This window comes from Dendropsophus ebraccatus, chromosome 7 (genome assembly GCF_027789765.1).
Source record: "Dendropsophus ebraccatus isolate aDenEbr1 chromosome 7, aDenEbr1.pat, whole genome shotgun sequence".
NCBI lineage: Eukaryota > Metazoa > Chordata > Amphibia > Anura > Hylidae > Dendropsophus > Dendropsophus ebraccatus.
Window position 1 is genome coordinate 72,218,403 of NC_091460.1, and position 21,863 is coordinate 72,240,265.

General features: G+C 42.1%; 1 protein-coding gene across 5 annotated transcripts in view; it reads right to left on the reverse strand.

The window, feature by feature from the left end:
* TENM3 (teneurin transmembrane protein 3) overlaps window positions 1-21,863 on the reverse strand; it is a 1,065,662-nt gene that overhangs the window by 685,716 nt on the left and 358,083 nt on the right. For all 5 annotated transcript variants that reach the window (XM_069977777.1, XM_069977778.1, XM_069977779.1 and 2 more), the window contains one exon: window positions 14,945-15,242. In XM_069977777.1, coding sequence (XP_069833878.1) covers window positions 14,945-15,176 — 232 coding nt within the window. In that variant the 5' untranslated portion in view covers window positions 15,177-15,242. The remainder of the gene's footprint in view (window positions 1-14,944; window positions 15,243-21,863) is intronic.

Below are 21,863 nucleotides of genomic sequence, written 5' to 3' on the forward strand. Positions count from 1 at the left end.
AATCTTGGTGTGTATCCAATCATATAGTGCCAAGTTCCATTGGATAATGTGTTATGGCAATAGTCTTCTAAAAAAAAACTACTGCTCTGAAATGTGATTGAGGCCATATCTCAACTTTTTCAGAGTGGCAAAAGCATGTCCTTAGGGGATCACAGCCTTGGACAACTACAATAAAGATATAAAGAGTCTCACAGATAACTATGTATCCATATAGGCAGCTTTAGCATATTCCCTAGCTGACAATTTCTCTTTAAACCTATATATGTCTACTTGTGGTTGTGGTTGGTGGTTGTGAACAAGGCTAACACCGAACCGCATAAACATTTATGTCACTTTGTTAATGTCCTGTATTTCTAATAAAATACCAGCTTTTATCCTGCTCCTGCTGCTGGATGTTGCCTTATTCCATTGCTTCTAGTTGGACCCTGCACCAGCAAGATTTTGGGAGTGGATGCAGCTGACCATGTGCCTTATGCTTGAAAATAAATGTCTATTTGTTGTGTAATCTTCTACCCCTTACTTTACAATACCAACTTTCTAATGTTATCAAGTAATTAATGAGTCAGTGAAGACCATAATAAGCGAGCAGCTGTCTGCCACCAGGCAATACTGTTCAGATGGAAACATTTAGCAGTCATTGATTTACAGTATGTCATACACATAAGAAGGCAACATATGGCTCCCAAATCGTTCTGAAACTCAATTGTGCAGCATTCGGCACCAGCATTTTCTGAAGATAACATAGAGACATCAAAGCATGCATGCACATACTTATATACACAGTTTTTTTAGCGAATGCACTAGTGTAGGATTTCGATTTATAGTTTATGCTAAAAAAAGACATTTAAAGCGAACCCACGAGCACAGGTGCTAATATAAGTGTTCTCACGGATTGGCGCAGTCGTGCTGATTTCAACGGCGCCTGTCTAGAAAAAAGATACTGTACAGGCTTTTTTCTTTCTATGCAAATTAGCAGGTCTGTGTATTTGAGGCAAACCCAGAATCTCCAGTGCACTGATATATCTCCTCCTTTTGCTGTTGTGTCTCACATGATTAGTAATGAGGCAGGACAGTGGTGGGAGGAGATATCGGTGTACTGGGGGGCGCTGGACACCTTCCTCCTCGTTGTCTCCTGTGCAATAGGAACATATTAGCAGGTTAGATTTGTTCCCCTTTAAACAAATATATGTTTGTATTATATGTTTACAATGATACTGATACTTTATATTATATGACTAAAACCCTGTCTATTTGGAATCTTTTGCACCTTGAACTTTTTTTTAAATGAGTTAATAAAATATTGTTTTTATTGGTTCAATATGCCTTTGGTGTTTTTTTTGGTACAAATACATATTCAGAAACACATTTACATACACACAAATAAATGTGCACATATTCTTACACAGACACATTCATGCTTACATTCATGCATGTTTATACTGATACACATATACACATGCACACATGCTTACATGCATACACAAATGCTTTCATGCACACATATACACATTTGCACCTTCATTTATGCTTATGTACACATATATACATTTGTATATACATAAACTTGCATAGTACACATGCTTACACACACACACACACACACACACACACATTGGCACAGGCTTTCAATTTTTGGTATGCTAAGCCCATAAACATGCATTAGTTAACAGGAAGCTTCAGTCTTAAAGTGACTTACATCGCTGCCTAAGAAAAATCTCCATTACGGCAGCACTAATTAAAGTGAATGTGCTTTATCAAGGAGATCTTCATCTCACTTTCATTATACTTACTCATCACCACCCATTAGTTGGCAGTGATAAAGAATCTTTAGGTGTACACGGATTATTCTCCCAGTGGTGTCTGATGGAAGATTTTTTGCCTAAAGCAAGACATTGCATTAAACAAGTAGCAGCGAGCTGGTTTTTAAAATCCCATTATAAACCCCAAAATGTATTGTTTAGAAATCACTAAGCTTTACTCTAATTCTAACATCGCAAACTAATGAGATCATGATAACACGACTCGTCTGAGAGAAAGGGTAGCAAGGAACAGAGGAAAGAGGAACTGCACTTGTATCTGGTGCTCTGCTTTGGAGCTACGCTAAATTCTACCAGGAAATTAGGTTTCATAAACAATACGTTTTGGGCCCCATGTCGAGGTATGAGTTGGGAACCTGTGAAAAAGGGATATCGGCATATAATCCAATATGTTTGGTCCATTTTACAAACATATACTTTCCCACACAGGAACAGTGTACCTTGCCAATATATACCTCAACATGGGGCCACAATTGTGAATGCACCCTTATGTTGGAAGACAGGTATGCCTAGAAGAGAGGATATCCAGCTTTGGCATAGCATTGTATATGCTGAGGCTTGTGTGGTCAATTATAAAAACCCAAATTATGAAGATCCTGATACACATTTAATTATTGAAACAGTTTAGAAACTTATAGTGGGCAACAATAGATGGGCAATATTTGTGGGCCAGCACTAGCCGGTCTCAGTCTGTTGGTTTAGGTGGGCTTCCACTTGCATTCATTTGACTGGGGACATCCTGGGAGATCAGAAAGTGCAATAACATTAGTAAGGTACTCAGGACAAGTCATACTAATGTCAATGTTTGTCTATATTGGATGCCTATGTGCTTGATTTTATGGAACTATTTGTAAAGGGTGTGTAGCTTAAACACCTGAACTCAGAAATTAGGAGGAGTGTCTAAGCAATTTTGATCATATTGTGTGTACCTTAAAGGGGTATTCCGGATATAGAAAATTATGGGAAATTAGATCCAGGCATCCTAGGAAACCATTTACTGTTATCAGCTGCATGGCACCATTTTTGATTCATCATTATTCCCTTCCCAGCAGGAAGTGCTTTAAACAAGTCCTTCTTACGTCTTTATTGCTCTTTTCCTCTCCTGTCAAGACTGTTGTGTCTGCTAGTCTGCTATGAAGCCAGGCCTCTTACCAATGTGCCACCATCAATACACACCTATTCTATGGGGGAGAATTATCAACATGGTGTAAAGTGAAACTGTCTCAGTTGGCCCTAGCAACCAATCAGATTCTAACTTTCATTTTCCAAAGAGTCTGTGAGGAATGAAAGGTGGAATCTGACTGGTTGCTAGGGGCAACTGAGCCACTTTCACTTTACACCATGTTTGATAAATCTCCCCCTTTATAACCAATATGTGCCGACGTAGTGGTAAGCTGGATATAGACAAGGTGGGAGGGTTTACTGGAGTCAAAGCAGAACAGCAAAAGCATTGTAGTCTTTGATCAGCATGCAGCAGGAGGTCTGAAAGAAGGACCGGAGTGGAAAGATAGGGGGACTGGCACTCAGGAGGTATGGGTTTTGGTCAGGAATCATAAGGGGACACTTAGAAATGCAGAATAATTTATATTCGTTGGATAACCCTTTAACTATGTCAAGGTTTTGGCCATTGTTTACTCTTCTAAAGTAGTTAGGAACCTGTTACTCATTTTCGCCCCACTACTAGCCATCCTTTTTTATACAGTACTTTTGGTAAATGGAGACTCTCATTTTTTATTCTGCATATTCTGTATCTGTGAAAAAAGTTTCTGTTGTCTCAGGGGATTAGTTTACTGATGTGTCGGTCTCTTTTGATCTGTTTGAGTTTGATGCAACTGATCCTGTTTGAGCAAAGCATTTTAGAGTTCCATGTACAACCTCCCTCAGAAACTTCCAGTCTAGCCATGTCTTAATGTTGAGAAAATCAGTCTTGCTTGGAATAGCTAATTTGATTTCTTTCACTTTTACCTCATTCTGATGCCCACTGTCCAAATGCAACATGATTAGAGATGAGCAAGCACAAAAATACTCAAATGCTTGTTAACTTGAGTGCTTGATTAGAGTAACGAGTCCCATTGAAATCAATGGGAAACTTGAGTATTTAACCAGGTGTACCTAGTTATTCTGAAAGTAACAGTCTGGCCCTCACTGGGTTAAATTAACCTTCTGGGGGTCAATCTGTGCTCTGTTGGTGGGGAGAAGCAAAATTATACAGTGGTACCTGGGTTCTTGTACTTAATTGGTTCAGGAAGGCAGTTTGAGAACTGAACAGTGTTTTCCCCATAGGAAATAATGTAAATGTGTGTAATTGGTTTCAGCACCCACCAATAATTACCTACAATACTAATTTATTACATTGAAAAGTTCCCAGTATAATCCCTGCAGTGCAGTACAGAACAGCACTATAGTGTACAGTACATTTTACACAAGAAACATTCAACAAAACCAGCAATTATGGTACAGTAATCCTCGCTCATCCTTTACTGTATAGAAGACCCCCCATCCCAGCAATGTGACAGATGGGAGATGGTGGTGCACTGACTGTATTACTACTGGACTGTATATGCACTCCAGCAGTCTTATATAGTACTATACTCTATGGGAAGTCTCACCAGTGCTAAACTCAATAGGTACAACCCACGATCCACGCTTACAAAAACGTTTAGATACCAAAGTTTGAATTCTGAACGTTACTTCCAGGTACATTTTTGTTCGAACACCGCAGTATTACTGCACTTCAAGATTGGGTGCCTGAAAAGTGTTTGAGAACAAAGCAAGAGCTTGAGAAACAAAGCAAACTTTTCTTGAAAATACTGCTTGAGTTCCAAGTAGTTTGAGAACTGATGTATCACTGTACTTGTGCCTCTGGTCATCATGTGTCTTCACTATTGCCATTCAGCCAAATGTGGTTTAAAGTCTACATGTCATAAGCGGACATTCAGGATCAGTGGTGTTTTCTTGGTGTTCCTTGTCTGCAATGGTTTGTACCTACCAAAAGTGATCTAAGGAAAGACAACTGATGAAATGTCTCATTAATGTTGTATGTCATGAGGAGACTGCCTGAACGCTTGTATTTATAAGAACAACATTTGGCGCTGATACATTTATAAACTGTTACAGTATACCCACTTACAGAACTAAGCCCTTATCATGGAAACAACATGTCATTTCTATAAAATATTCTGACTTTCTATAACAATGTCAAATAAGATGTGAAATAAATCACGGGGAATGCATGGCATGTGTACATAAAGAACCAGCACTTGTGTTTCCTATTTAGTCGTTCTAGTGGTTGCCATGTGTAGTGGTGCAGTAATCGTGTGTTTATTAACATAGCAATACGACAATCCATCATGTGGTGGGAGCCAGCATTGAGTTAGGACTTACTGAAACAAATACATAATGTATTGTTCAAGAGTTATTGATGCAGCTTTGCTTTCATTATTATAGGTGTAAAGATCTCAACCATGTAAACTATGAAGCTGCTGCAACACCATGTACTGCCTTATGCTGCCTTTGTATGGCACCATAATACAGAGGTATTTTCCCCCAAAAGCAATGTTTTGAAGTATACATTATAACAAAGTATAAAAAGACATGCAAAATTACAGTGGTTTCCCATGTCCTTTGATGAGTGTATGTCACTGTACTGTATAACTCCATACACATTAGTGACAAGTTCGCTGACTCCGTCTATTTTGGTGGGACCAGACACCCATCTAATGTATATGGAAGCCTCCCGACCCTCCCCCAGCAGATAATGTCAGGTGAGAAAAAGATGGATTTTAACTATCCTTTCTTTTGTTCCTATCTGCCCATTTCAAAAACATATGCGTTCTTCCAAACCGAGCATTCATGTGAATGGAGTGAATGGGAGGGACAGCTGTCAGCTGAACAAGCGTTCGTATGACAGCTATTGAAAGTGTATATGCTTGGGTCACAGCTGAAAATTGGGAAACTGACTAGAAGTGATTGGCAACAGAAGTTTTTGATCTTTTTGCAAAGTGCCAATGTATTTAGTCTCTTACTTATTCGAAACAGAAATTTTCATTCTGTTATTATTATTATTATTTTTTTTTTTTTGCTATAGTCCTGACTTGTAACATTAATTAAGCATAAGACCTATCTATCTATCTATCTATCTATCTCTCTATGCAAAGAAGGGGTCTGTGAAGCCTCATTTGCAAGTCTCAAAACACGGGAATAGCCAGATAGATATCTCTCTTTCTAGAGAAGGAAGCCTGTTGCCAAGGGGTGCCTTCCAGTGGAGAGATCGCCAAACCACCTAGATACGTAGCCCCTCAAGTCCTAACTCTATTGCGAGCATAGAGAAACACCAGGGTGGCCCATTTAACCCTTAGACGACCCAGGGCGTATAGTTACGCCATGGAAGTCTGTCCCCAGACGACCTAGGGCATAACTGTACGCCCTGGGTGTTTCTCACGCTATGAAGCGTGCTCCGGAGCGGAGCGCGCTTCATAGCAGGTGGGGGCCGGCTGCAATCAGCAGCCGGGACCTCACCGGCAATGACACGCTGCAGCGATCGCGCTGCCGCGTGTCATTAACTCCTTAAACGCCGCGATCGCGGTGCGACCGCGGCGTTTAAGTGTGAGTGACAGGGGGAGTCCCCTGTCACTTACCGATCGGGACCCCCGCAGTGTGACTGCGGGGGTCCCGATCGGTAAAACGGGCCGCCGGAGCTCTCTCACCTGCCTCCGTGCGGTCCGATCGGCGCTCTGGTCACTGAGCCTGCACAGGCAGGCTCAATGAGCAGAGCGCCGATAACACTGATCAATGCTATGCCTATGGCATAGCATTCATCAGTGTATAAATCAAAGTAGTGAATGTACAAGTCCCCCAAAGGGACTTCAAATGTGTAAAAAAAAAAAAGTTAAAAACACTAACACACTACCCCAAAACCCCTCCCCCAATAAAAGTCTAAATCACCCCCCTTTCCCATTATATAAATAAAACATATAAAAATAAATAAATAGATAAACATATAATATACCGTAGCGTGCGTAATTGTCCGATCTATTAAAATATAACAAGCGTCATTGCGAACGGTAAACGGCGTACACGAAAAGAGGGAAAAAAGTGCACGGATTACCGATTTTATGTTACATTATATATATAAAAAAATTAATAAAAAGTGATCAAAACGTCCGATCTTCACAAATATGGTATTAATAAAAACTAGAGATCATGGCGGAAAAAATGACACCCCATACAGCCCCGTAGGTGAAAAAATAAAACCTTTATAAGCGTCACAATAGTCCCATTTTATTTATAATTAATTGCCAAAAAAAAGGATTTCATTTAAAAAAATATATATAACATTAGAGAATCTGTGTAACCTGCATATGGTTGTGTTCGTACTGACCTATAGAGTAATGGTATCATGTCGCTTTTACCATATAGTGCATTACGTAGACACAGGAACCCCCCAAACGTTACCATATTGCATTCTTTCTTACGATTTCACCTATTTATATCTTCATAAATAATATATTTGGAATTCCATCATACATGTTATGGTAAAATGAATGACGCCATTACAAAGTACAACTATTCCTGTAACAAATAAGCCCTTACATGGCCTGTAGATAAAAAACTGAAAGTGCTGGAGCTCTTAGAAGGGGAGGAGGGAAAAACGGAAACACTAAGATCAAAATTTGCGCGGTCCACTGGGTCATTTTGGGCCTGGTCCTCAAAGGGTTAAGTCAAAATTTAACTCTGTTGCGAGTGTAACGACATAAGATAAGGCTTACCCAGGCTAGGCATCTATCCACAAACAGCTGTTTCAGGGTATTTGCCCCTCATCAGTGTGGAGCAGGATCAGCAGCAATGAAAAATGGACTCTATCTATCTATCTATCTATCTATCTATCTATCTATCTATCTATCAATCTCTAGCAGGGAAAGTTATGTTATTTGTTCTTAGATAAGACGTGACTACAGGTACAGGAATTCCCTGAAGTACATGGTACATAATGTGGCTGACATACTCTATAGCCATGAATAACGATAGGATGAACACAAAACGCAAAGTTCTACTACATTTGTAGTCTACTCACATCTGTCCAAATTCACTTTTTACATCTTGGCCTTCACCCTTAAATATTTTTTATTCCTACCAATCTTCAGTCTTTAATCAATCAGCTTCTCTTTTTATGATTTTCATTACCCTTCCAAACCTCTGATTCAGCCACATTTTTATTTCCCATTCCTGTAATTTCTAAACTTCACTGCTTCAGCTGCTATTTTCCAGGTTACATTTCTATCATATTTTATTTTTTTACCTAACTAGAAGTGGATTTATCATTCCTTTAGTTGAAGGTTTTTGCTCCCATGCAACCCAGGTTAGGTGAGGGGGGCATTCATTTATCTGAACAAAGATTTGGTAAAATATCCTTAGGACATTGGTATGCTTGAACTAGCCCTGACTAGAAATCTTTAGCCAGCTATGTTATAATCTTGACTTTAATCTATTGAAAATAGAAATACCTTCAGAATACATGGTACGTGAACACATTGTTGAAAGCTGTGATAATGTGACAATTATTGATTTCTGAAGGAATGTTCTATATAGTCGTATCAAAATTACTTAGAACCCTATTACACAGACTGAGCCATGCAGCAAACATGCCCCAGTCTTGTAGATTGGTACTACACCCTACCACATGGCTCTAGCATCATGCAGGGAGGGCAGACAGATCCAATATTACATGATAGATATATGTCTGACTGCTCATGATTTTTTGGCAAGGTAAAATAATGTGATCAGATGATTTATGTACACTTTCACAGTCACAGAAATTATATTTTCTCATTGTCTGCCACTAGCGCTCTGCTGTCTCCGTTTTGTGGCAAGGACTATACCTTCTGCACTCTACACTCTACAAACTACAATTCCAGTCATGCCTAGGCAACCAAAAATATGGCTTTGGCTGCCCAGGTATGATTGGAAGTGTAGTTTTGAAACAGCTGACGTGCCATAGGCTTGCCACCATAGAACAATACTGTAGCTCCACATGACAAGGCTAAAGCGCTTTGGCTCCTTGTTTCCCATGCTGCTAGTTTGCAATGTATACAGCATCAGGAGTTTCAATCTGTGCCACAGCCATCTCCTGAAAGTAACTGGTGCAGGCATAATGATGATGCCATATCCTGATATCACCTGTTATCTTACTTTCCTTACCTTTCCCTACTGCTTTTTTCTAGTAAATTTTGTGCTCCCAGGTTCTATTAAGTGTGTATAAAACGGTCTGCTATGGCATCGGGGATAGGAGACATTGACACGCAGAGCAATGCTCTGTTTTATAGTTCCCATGCACCCAATATGTAACACTGCTGGCTTGAATGCCTGGTATGTGGCCAGCAGTATTACATAGTAAATTAATGGGAACAATGATAGAGAGCATCTCTTTATTTTTCCTAGGCTCCCTTCCCTGTTACTGTAGTCCACAGTATAATATAGTAGTAGAGGTGTTAATTCTTGTCATTCCAATACTGTGTTACACTATACAGTAGGTGAAAGCATCTTATAGAGATGTACTGTTTCATTGTTATCAAGCTGTGTCTCCCAGGCTCTATCCATGTTACTATAGCCTGCTGTGTAACATAGTATTAGAATGATAACAATGAACCAGAGCATTGCTCTGTGGCTTCCTTCCCATTACTCTAGGCAGCAATAAGAGATTACATGGTAAATGGAAGATATGATGCTGAGTGACCTGCTGTGTGTTTTTCAAGGCTCCCTTCCCTGTTGTGACAGCCCTGATAAGGGTTCTGCTGTCTGGTAAGTGCAGCAGAATACAATGGTTCAAACGATACAGCATGTGTACCAGGCAGCCAACTTCAGGCAGCCTAGAGCTACTGCTCATGCTCAAAGTACACTGCTAAGAGCTAGGACAACCTAATAGGAATACACACAAAAGATACAATACAGGCACAGCCATTACTACAGGACCATACCAGTGGCTATAAATATGCAATGGAAACCTGAAATAAAGAACACAATTAAAAAGGGAACCATATACAGGGAATAATGCAAAATAAAAAAAAGTACTGTACCTGCATGTTGTAATACTTTATACTTTATATCAGCATGTTATACGTGACAAGACGGATCTTTAAAACTTTTTATCAGCATGTTATACATGACAAAACTGGTTCTGACTAGTGATGAGTGAGTACTAAAATGCTCGGGTGCTCGTTACTCGGGGCGAATATCTCCCGGTACTCGAGTGCTCGTTTCGAGTAACGAACCCCATTGAAGTCAATGGGAAACTCGAGCATTTTTGCAGGGGAACCAAGTTTGGTAGAGGGAAGGTCGTGTGAAAACTTAACCCCAGAAAATGATGGAAACACAACGGAAATGGACAGGAAACAGCAGGGGCAGCATGTATGGATGCCTCTGAGGCTAGCTAATCGCACCATTATGCCAAATTCTGGGCAACAGCTATGGGATACAATCTGTTGGTGGCTGCACCTATACACACTCTGGGACATCCCCTTTACACTGAACAAGCAGTAGTGAACTTAGATATGCCTTGTGTAAGAAATACAGAAATCAGAAAATATAGTAGAGGTCCCAATAAAATAGTACTGAGCGCTTTTTAGGGGTCTATATGTAACACCTAATGTCCCCTTTCTGTCAGCAGCCGATCACCACAGTGTGCTGCTGAAATCGTGGTAGCTGCACTGCAAGCCCCAGCCAGCAGTCTGTAGTAATGCAATTTAAAAACAATTTGAAGCACTTACAAGGGCTGTTTAGTTGTTGTAGTATTCCCTGCCTACTGGAACGCTAATTCCCTCCTTAAAGCTCTCCCTGACCAGCAGCATCTCTGTCCCTAATCTCTTCCAGCATACATGTGAGCCGAGCCTCGGCGCCCAAGATTTAGATATTGCAGAACTATACCCAGTTTTCTGGTCCTGTTGTTTTCATATATTTCCTTGAGTCTGTGTCATTCTGTTAAAGGAGAAATCCGGCAAATATTTTTATTAAAGCATTGTACTGCCACCCAAAAATTATACAAATCACCAATATACACTTATTACAGGAAATGTTTATTAAGTGTTTTTTTCCTTGCACTTACTACTGCATCAAGGCTTCACTTCACTGGATAAAATGGTAATGTCACGACCCGACTCCCAGAGCTGTGTGGGCTGTGGCTGCTGGAGAGATGATGGCAGAGGGATGCTCAGTGTCCATTCAGTGCCCTGTGTCCCTCTGTGTCCCCCTGCCATCATTCTCTCCAGCAGCCACAGCCCGAACATGCTCTGGGAGTTGGGTTGTGACATCACCATTTTATCCAGGAAGGGAGGCCTTGATGCAATGGTAAGTGCAGGGGGAAAAACACTTTATGTGCATTTCCCGTAATAAATGTATATTGGTGATTTGTCTAACTTTTAGGGGGGTAATACAATACTTAAATAAAATTTTTTGACAGACTTCTTTATATGTTAGTTGTTTAAACTTTCTTGCAAGACAACTATTGTCTGTGAGACTACAACTCCCACTGGTTACTTGCATCTAACAATGAGTTGTCTTTTGCTTTTGCTCCTACTTCTGGCATTTTATGTAAGCTTGTATGAATTTGTGGTGCCACTACTGACTTGTCCCACTATTCTGCCCTATCAAAAGTCCTGGTGCAGTGTCTTAGAGAGCAGTCCACTGTCTTTTCTAAACACGTATAGGTCGGTACCATGTGTGTAAATAACTTTTCAGACTGTGGTCTGTAGTGTGTAACTCCCGCCACTAGATGTCATTGTTCTACTGCATTGCTGAGATCATATAATGTATAAGGGTTGTATAAGGGTTAACTGATGTCTCTGTTTTTGATTGTGTATTTGCTGTCACTGTCTTCTTATACTTAGCTAACTAATCAATGAGCTAGTTACCTCAGGAGCATTGCCCTATCAAAGAGGGTTACTCTAAGTGTATATATATGGGTGGGACTAATGGTTTCAGTTCTATTCTGCTTTTCAGTCTATTCACAACTTATGAGAGAGAGCAGCGTCACAGCGCCTGCTGACAATGTTCTTCCAGGTCCTGGCCTGCCGCCAGGAGTCTTGTGCGGGACTTCTGTATTTTCTATTGTCTACTAAATCCTAGCCATGTCCGGCTAGAGCATTGCATGGAGCTGCAGTGAGGATGGGACTAACCTTTTTACACTGAGGGTCTGTCTTCTCTAGTTCTGCTACCTATGAAGGAATCTACGAGTAACTGAGGTACCAAACTCTGTAGTTTAGCTAAGTGCAAAGTCTGAGTCTCTACTGCAAGTTGCTAGTGTGTTCCTTGAGGGTCTCCTGGACAACTAGCTCTTCTACTAAACCTCACAGCACCACTAAAGTCTATTTCACCTACCAGTAACTCACCTTCAGTATATTGCCTTCCTATATTGAACTCAGCTTGAGTATTGTCTCAAGTATATTCTAAACAGCTGTATTATCTTAAAGGGTAGTGCGGCGCTAAACAATTATTCACAAAATAACAAACATTACAAAGTTATACAACTTTGTAATATATGTTATGTATGTGAACGGCCCCCTTTCCCATGTTTCCCCCCACCCACGCTAGACCCGGAAGTGTGGTGCATTATACCCCCGTCCGCCATTTTGGGACAATGATGTAGTCTTCGGGAGGCCGGCCTAACCGCTCCATCCATCCCTCATGCCAGCCCCCCTCTGCCGCGTCATAACTGTGCTCAGCGGCGATTGGCTGAGCAAAGTTATGCTCAGCCAATCGCGGCTGAGCTGCTGATGAAGTGGCAGAGGGGGGCCGGCATGAGGGACGGATGGAGCAGTTAGGCCGGCCTCTCGAAGACTACGTCATTGTCCCAAGATGGCGGACGGGGGTCAGCATGAGATGCGGTGAGTATAATGCACCACACTTCCGGGTCTAGGGTGGGTGGGGGGAAACATGGGGAAGGGGACCATTCACATACATAACATACATTACAAAGTTGTATAACTTTGTAATGTGTGTTATTTTGTGAATAATTGTTTAGCGCCACACTACCCCTTGTTTAGCGCAACACTACTGTATTTCTACAGATTGTAAGGTTTTATCAAGTATATATATATATATATATATATATATATATATATATATATCTGCTACAGGGTTTATGAACTCTGTTTATCTGTCTCCCTGCAGAAATGTTTGTCGCCTTAAACAAAAAGTTGTTGTATTCCAAGCTGCCAGATTCTGTTTCTCACCTTCAAAGAATTACAAGTAAAACTATTCCTGGTATACCTAATCTAAGTCTCAGTTTTCCTTTGTACTCCCATACACCAGCATCGGTGTAAGGCTCACTTCACTACACTGCACTACAGCAACTACAACTCTCAACTGCGCTTGGTGCTGCTGAGTGAGTGGTCTGAGTGGCTAGCTGGTCCCACTCCTGGCTCATTGTGACAAGTGCCAGTGGCGTGCTTTGAACCAACCCAACAACTGCCCCTTTGTGTTGCTGCTGCTTACCCTGGCACTCTTACTGCCCTGGACTACTAAAGATGAAGTCTGGTCCTGCCGCCATTGGATTTAGTTATTTCCGAGTGACCATTAGTCTTTAAATGTTACTGTTTTCTCGAATTATTATGTTAATTAACTCCACAAATTCCAAAATAAGGCAAGCATGTGCTTGGGTCTAAAGAGTCACAAAGTGGGGCACCCCCCTTTTAACAAGTAAAGCTGTACTTCCTATTGTTTTGTAGTGTCTCAGTACAGGTGGTTCAACTAAGTTTTATTCCAACTGGTTAAAGTATCTCTGTCAGGTATGACACAAAGGGGATGAAGGAGATGTTATGTATTTTCCCTAATAGGTGTAACTCTCTGCTTTATACTTGTGTTGTTTATGGGGCACAGCTGAAGGTGTAATGGGTTAACTTTAGTTTTTCACATATTCTGTTTTGTCCTATCTTAGGTGCAGATGTTTTTTCTCTTTTTTCTATCAATCCTACCTTTTCTCTCTCCTGTTTTCACAACCTTACTAACCATAGTCCAGTAATGGTGCCCCTATAAGAGGAAGTTATTTCCTATTGGGAGGTCGTTTATCAGTAGACATGGGGAGGGACTAAGACACCAGAGCAAGCACACTTCTTCTCTGTGGCTGTCTATCTCCAGTATGCAGTACTAAGGCCTTGGGAGGGGTAGCTGTCCTCAGAGGAAGCTTTGTTCACGCCTGGGATCCCTCTTTAGTAACCTAAGGGCAGTAACCACATCTAGGTACTGACCCCAGTAGAACAAATAGGGGGAAACTGACGTATCTTACTGTCTGTGCACGGCTTTTCTGGGAAGTCTCGGAAAGTCTGCTACACCCAGTTGTAAAGACCTGCAGCTTATACTACTCAACCTGGCGCTCGCTGAACTGGTTAGGGCAAAAAGCGTTTAGATGGCACACTAGCTAAACGTGAGTATGAGTATTCTTCACTCTCAAACACTTCTACAAACTCATCCCGGCAGAGTACACCACTACCTGGACAAACCCCCAGGGGCATCCCTACTCTCTTCTCTTCACAACTACTTATAACTACCTGTCACTGGCACCTACTCTCAAAGTTATTACTGCAACTGTACTGTATTGCACTGAAGTTCCTCCAGTAAAAAAAGTTACCTTGGTTAAGTCACTGGACGCCTATGTTTGTCGCACCTACACCTAGACCCACACCCTCTCTGTTGAGCGCAGTGCCCGTTTGCCCAGGGGTGGGTTCCAACACCACTTCTGGCCACCGTGACAAGTGACTCAACACCCACCTAGCAGCCACAACAATGCACAGCTACCCCCAGAACACAGCAGTTTCTTTTATAGAGAAACCCATGAAAGACAGTAAAATGGGATACAATTATTGACAAGTCCATCTTACATAAGACCTGATTGGAATAATGTAATGTAGAGAAGACATTTTTGATATATCACAGTGTTATACTGACACGCAGTAAGTAGAGATTTTTTGCAGGACATATTATTTTGTGTGATTTGTAGAGTTTTAAAGCTTGTCTTTTTGCAGTCATATGGATTGTAAAAAGCCAAATTTATTCTATACAAGTTTGTGAAATGGTCAAGATTGTTCTTCAGCTGCTAAATTAATAGCGTATAAATATACATGACACATATAGGAACGTACCTTGTCTGGTATATTCATCTGATTCTCTGTGAACCAGATCTTTCACCCGGTTTCCATAGAGCAGCCGTGAAGAATCATGATCAAAAGCTTTCAGGGTTTCACTCGAGCTGTACGATTTTTGTGTAGGCACTCTACAGTCATCATTGTCCACCGAAGAATTTGTGTAACGTCTTTCTTTGTCTCGCCGACTCTTTGTCAAGGAACAATAAGGCCTACGTTCTTTTACATCCATATTAAGTTCATTCTGTGCACACAACAGTCCAACTTACTTGAAAATTGCTTCACACACTTGATTTGTCTACATAGGAGACACAAAGGCAAATAGTTACAAATCAAATGACCATGGCTGCCATATACAAACTGTTGTGATGTTATGGGATCTCATAGATAATCATTGTCTGCTGTATTCAGCCTGACATGAGACATAACACTTACAATTGCGACATGAAAACAAGGTTTAGGCTTTGTGGGGTAATACAATAGAAAAAAACAAGCATTGGGGATTTCAGCCATTTTAGAAAATATGTCGAACATATAAAAAGTTAAGACAGATAAACGCATTTTTGCCTTTTGGATCTTTGTCAATAGAAAAAAATTAGAGCTTATCATTGAGCAGACAAAAAAACTCTATATAACATGAGTGTAGGATGTATTCCCTAAATGTAATATATGCATTGCAGCATTGGTCTCCTAGAACTGACCCCAGGGGCCGCAACTAAAAACAGCTTGTACTTCTAGCCAAAGCATTACAAGATATAGTCCTATAAACAGTGCTGACATATCTAATTTGTAGACTCACTAGATATAAGAAAGCATCCAATCTCAGTTGCTGGAACATATATTACAAACTGTACTCATGTCCTGTTATTTTTAGAAATGAGCGGAACTTTAGGTCTGAAAGCCGCTCACTCCAGTGCGATGCCTGCGATCCCGGGTGCATAGTTGCGCTCCCGGGAATCTGCGGCCGGGATCTTCCAGGGGATTCCCTGGAAATGTATCTTGAATTCCCTGGAAGATCCTGCCCGCAGATTCCCAGGAGCGCAACTATTCACCCGGGATCGCAGGCATCGCAGGCATAGTAATTGAGCGAAGATGCCGTCGGTCCAAAAGTCCGACGGTTCACTCATCCCTAGTTATTTTCACCTATAAAAACGCTAACAATGCTGAACATGGTAAATCATTATTTTACTACTTTTCCTGCTTCCCTTCTGCTTCTGATGCAAACTTTATGCTTTGCTATCTGTATTCCAACTTTCTATGTAGTATATACTCTGTAATGAATGTCCTGTTCCTCCTGTATTACTATAGCTGGAAATTAAAGGGGTAGTGCGGTGCTAAGAAATTATTCACAGAATAACACACATTACAAAGTTATACAATTTGTAATGTATGTTATGTTTGTGAATCGCCCCCTTCCCTGTGTCCCCCCACCCCCGAACGTGTACCCGGAAGTGTGGTGCATTATACATACCTGATCCGTGTCACGCCCGTCCATCATCTTGTGTCACGACGTCATCTTCGGACGGACGGCCAAAGCTCTCCAATCGTCCAGAGTGCCGGCCGCCCTCTGCCGCGTCATCAGATGCTCAGCCGCCAATGCACCACACTTTTGGGTACACGTGCAGGGGTGGGGGGACAAAGGGAAGGGGGCAATTCACAGACATAACATACATTACAAAGTTGTATAACTTTGTAATGTGTGTTATTCTGTGAATAATTTCTTAGCGCCGCACTACCACTTTAAACTAACTATATCTCCCTTCCACAACAATTTTGGATTATAACCATACCCACTATACCCGCAAGAACCCCCCAATACTCCTGGCTAATGTTTATAGTATAGCACAGTTATTCAGGCTGGTGTTTCATATGCCAGTCTTAAATGTTAATTAACCCCTTGCCTCTAAAGCCTGTTTTGGCCTTAATGACCAGGCTCATTTTTCAAAATCTGACCTGTCTCACTTTATGCGCTTATAGCTCAGTGATGCTTTAACGTATGCTAGCGATTCTGAGATTGTTTTTTCGTCACATATGACACTTTATATTAGTAGCAAAATTTGGTCATTACTTTGTGTATTTTTTTGTGAAAAACATCAAAATATCATGAAAAATTTGAAAATTCTGCATTTTGTGAACTTCTGAAATTCTCTGCTTATAAAAAAGGAAGTCATAGCACATAAATTAGTTGCTAAATCACATTACCAATATGTCCACTTTATTCTGGCATAATTTGGGAAACATATTTTACTTTTTTAGAGTGTTATGGGGCTTAGAAATTTATTAGCAAATTATCACATTTTGTGAAAATTTCCCAAACTGATTTTTTTAGGGACCAGTTCTTTTTTTAAATGGATTTAGAAGGCTTGTATACTGAAAACCCCCATATGTGACCCCATTTTGGAAACTAGACACCTTAAAGAATTAATCTAGGGGTATAATGAGCATTTTAACCCTACAGGGGCTGAAGGAAAGTATTCACAATTAGGCCATAAAAAAATCGAACATTTAAATTTTCGAATAATATATACGTTTAGATTAAAGTTTCTCATTTTCAAAAGGAACATGAGAAAAAAAGCATGCAAAAATTTGTAACGCAGGTTCTCCTGAATACAACGGTTCCCCATATGTGGGTGTTAACCACTGTATGGGCACACAGCCGGTCTCAGAAGGGAAGAAGCGCCAATTAACTTTTTTAATGCAGATTTTGCTGAAGAAGTTTCTGAGCGCCAGGTGCGTTTGCAGCACCCCTGTAGTGTCTGCAGAAGAGAAACCCCCCAAAAGTAACCCCATTTTGGAAAGTACACCCCTGGAAGAATTCATCTTGGGGTGTGGTGACCATTTTGACCCCACAGGTATTAGAGGAAAGTATTCAAAATAAGACAATAAAATTGAAAAACTAGAATTTTTCCAATAATATGTTCGTTTAGTTTGAAATTTATCAATTTCACTAGGAACAGGGGAGAAGCTGCATGGCCAGATCTGTAACGCAGGTTCTCCTGAGTAGAACGGTACCCCATATGTGGGCATAAACCACTGTATGGGCACTTAGCCGGGCTCAGAAGGGAAGGAGCGCCAATTAGCATTTTCAGTGCAGATTTTTCTGAAGAAGTTTCTGAGCGCCAGGTGCGTTTGCAGCGCCCCTGTAGTGTCAGCAGAATAGAACCCCCCCAAAAGTGACCCAATTTAGGAAAGTACACCCCTCAAAGAGTTCATCTTGGGGTATGGTGACAATTTTGACCCCACAGGTATTAGAGGAAAGTATTTAAAAGTAGAGAGTAAAAAAGAAAAACTCGAATTTTTCCAATAATATGTTTGTTTAGTTTGAAATTTCTTAATTTCACGAGGAACAGGAGAAAAAATGTACCCAAAAATTTATAACGCAGGTGCTCCTGAGTAGAATGTTACCCCATATGTGGGCATAAACCACTCTATGGGCACACAGCAGGGATCAGAAGGAAGGGAGCGCCAATTAGCATTTTCAGTGCAGATTTTGCTGAAGAAGTTTCTGAGCGCCAGATGCGTTTACAGTGCCCCTGTAGTGCCAGCTGAGTAAAATCCCACCATAAGTCACCCCATTTTGGAAAGTACACCCCTCAAAGAATTCATCTTGGGGTGTGGTGAGCATTTTGACCCCACAGGTATTAGAGGAAAGTATTCAAAATAAGACAGTAAAAATGAAAAACTCGAATTTTTCCAATAATATGTTCCTTTAGTTGGAAATTTCTAAATTTCACGAGGAACAGGAGAGAAAATGTACCCCAAAATCTGTAACGCAGGTTCTCCTAAGTAGAACGGTACCCCATATGTGGACATAAACCCCTGTATAGGCACACAGCGGGGCTCAGAAGGAAGGGAGCGCCAATTTGCTAGAGCAAAACCGCAGCTAGAAACAGTTATTAGAATAGCGCAGTTACTATAATACAATAAAAAAAATTAGATAACAGGTAATGTGGGGTGGTTACGGGTAATCTGGAGGTGGTTACGGGTAATCTGCGGTGGTTACAGACAATCTGGGGTGGTTACAGGTAACCTGCTGTGGTTACGACCAATGTGGGGTGGTTATGGACAATCTGGGATGGTTATGGATAAACTAAAGTGCTTATATGTAATTTGGGTTGGTTACGGCAATCTGGAGGGGGTCTTTGGCAATTTGGGGTGGTTAGAGGCAGTGTGTGGTGGTTAGGGGCAACGTGCGGTGGTCAGTGGCAACGTGCGGCGGTCAGTGGTAACGTGCATTGGTCAGTGGCAACGTGCGGTGGTCAGTGGCAAAGTGCGGTGGTTCCGAGTAATTTGGCGTGATTACGGGCAACCTGGGGCGGTTAGGGGCAACGTGCGGTGGATACGGGTAATCTGGTGTGATTACGGGCAACCTGGGGCGGTTAGGGGCAACGTGCAGTGGTTACGGGTAATCTGGTGTGATTACAGGCATCCTGGGGCGGTTAGGGGCAATGTGCGGTGGTTACGTGCAATCTTGCGTGATTACGGGCAATCTGGCGTGATTACGGGCAACGTGCGGTGGTTACGGGCAATGTGAGGTGGTTACGTGCAATCTGGCGTGATTACGGACAACCTGGGGCGGTTATGGGCAACGTGCGGTGGTTACGGGTAATCTGGGGGGGTTAGGGGTAATTTGGGGGTAAACTGCAATTATTACTATAATAAAAAGTGTGTGTTTTATTTTTTTGTATGTTTGTCACTTTTTGTACTTTATACATTCATTTTCACTGTATGAGGGTACAAACCCACTTGACGTATTTGCTGCGTGAATCAGTCTTAAAAATAAGCAGGCAAAACGCAGGTTGGCTTTATACAATTGTTCTGTGTTAAAATACGCAATTGAGTATTTTTGAAGCGTGAAGCTGCATGCGTTTTTCGCACAGGTTGTTAACAACTGATGCTTTGCTAACAACAAGCTTCACGCTTTAAAAATACGCAATTGCGTATTTTAACGCAGAACAATTGTATAAAGCCAACCTGTGTTTTGCCTGCTTATTTTTAAGACTGATTCACGCAGCAAATACGTCAAGTGGGTTTGTACCCTTACTATGATTACTGTGATATTTTCTATCACAGTAATCATAGTTCAGTGACAGAGACCAAATTGGTCTCTGTCACTTTAAATTTTCAGTGCTGGCTGCTTCTGGCGCGCATGCGCACATCAGAAGCAGTCAGGACGTCGAGGAGGAAGGAGCTCCGTGGATCCGGTGAGTATATGGGGTGGGCGGGTGACTGGGGGACGGGGGTGACTGGGGGGGTGGGGGGCGACTTGGGGGGCGACACTGTAACACTTTTTATCCCCTGTCACCAATGATTTATGGTGACAGGGGATAAAAAGTGCCGGCAGCACTGGGAACAGGCGATCAGCGGTATATAGTATATACCTCCGATCGCCTGTTCCGGGACCTCCGGTGGCGGAGAGCATGGGGCTTTGATCATTTTTTCATTTCCATCCCTGCGAACAAACATCGTTTGTCCGCAGGGATGGGGGCGGCCATCTTGGATTTTTATGGCCGCCCGGGGAGGGAGCGGGTTAGTGATCGGGGCACTAGGGGGGCTGATCTGGGGTCTGATTATTACATTTTCATAATTTTGATCATTTTTAGATTGCTGTTATAACGTTGATAGCGGCGATCTCCGGTACCGGCGGCAGGGGAAGGGGGGCCAGGGGACACAGTGACAGTGGCGGCGGGAGGAGGCAACGTGCTGCAGCCTCCTCCTGCCGCCCGATCGGGGGCAAACATTACATCTCCCCCATAGACGATGCGGTCGCATCGACCACGGCGTTTATGGGGTTAACTGCCGGGGGGGGCGCGGCTCCCCTCCTGGGCAGAGGCAGCGGGAGGATGTGGTGTGAAACTGCCTCCTCCCGCTGCCCTATCTCACTTACCGACAGCGGGGGGAGGCAGGAACAAGATGACGTTTGGGGAACGTCATGTTGCATTAACTACCTACTTTACATGACGTTCCCCAAACGTCATTTTGCGGCAAGGGGTTAAGGGTTGCACCTAGGTCATGTGTTCCGGGCCTGGGTGCTGGGTGACAGGTAGTGCTCCAACATATTATTTGGCCTTTCACCATAGTATTCAGATATAGGGCTAGAGCATCAAACTGTACCTTTGTCCTGGTTCATTGTTCATTGAGTAAGTGACACTAAATATATAGAAAAATGACATATATAGAAAAGTGCATGCTTCCTAATAAATTTGATTTCTTTTGATTTGTTTTCATGTCAGAAAATCAAACATTGCATCTATGAATAAGAAAGGTGACGTTATCCTTAAAATAATGTTAATGTTAATTAGAAAGTGGACATGTATTTGTACTTAGCCAGATTATGAAATATGCAAACAGTAGTTTAGTTGAAACCTTTCCATGTGTTCTACAAAGTGGAAAAGGTACCACACATAGATCGTGATAGAATGTGCTGTACAGGAAAGCTAAAAGAAAAGAAACTCTCAAAGTGGTCAGTAAGAGAGCCAAGTGCTACAGGGCTTTGTGCATAAAGCTGGTGGTAATTTGGTTGTGGTATACTAATCACTATTCAGCAAAATTAGCTGAGTGCTAAACCTCAAAATAACCCTAAACTGGACATACACATTGGAGAATTTGGCTGAAACTGACAAGATCTAATGTGTATGAGCAGTGGCGTAGCTACAGGGGTCGCAACGGTCGCAGTTGCGACCCGGCCCGCCAGCCAGGGGGGCCCGGCTGGGCCCCCCATGCCACCTTGCTGTGTCCCCGAAGCTGCTTGCAGTGGCGCAGCTACCACGGTCGCGGCGGTCGCCGCCGCGACCGGCCCGCTACCAAGGGGGGGCCCGCGAGGCCCCCCCTTGCCACTGCACTGCTCCCCTCCCACTCCCTCTTGTGACCGCAAGCAATGTTTTGCCTGCGATCACAAGAGGAGGCTGGGACGGGGCCG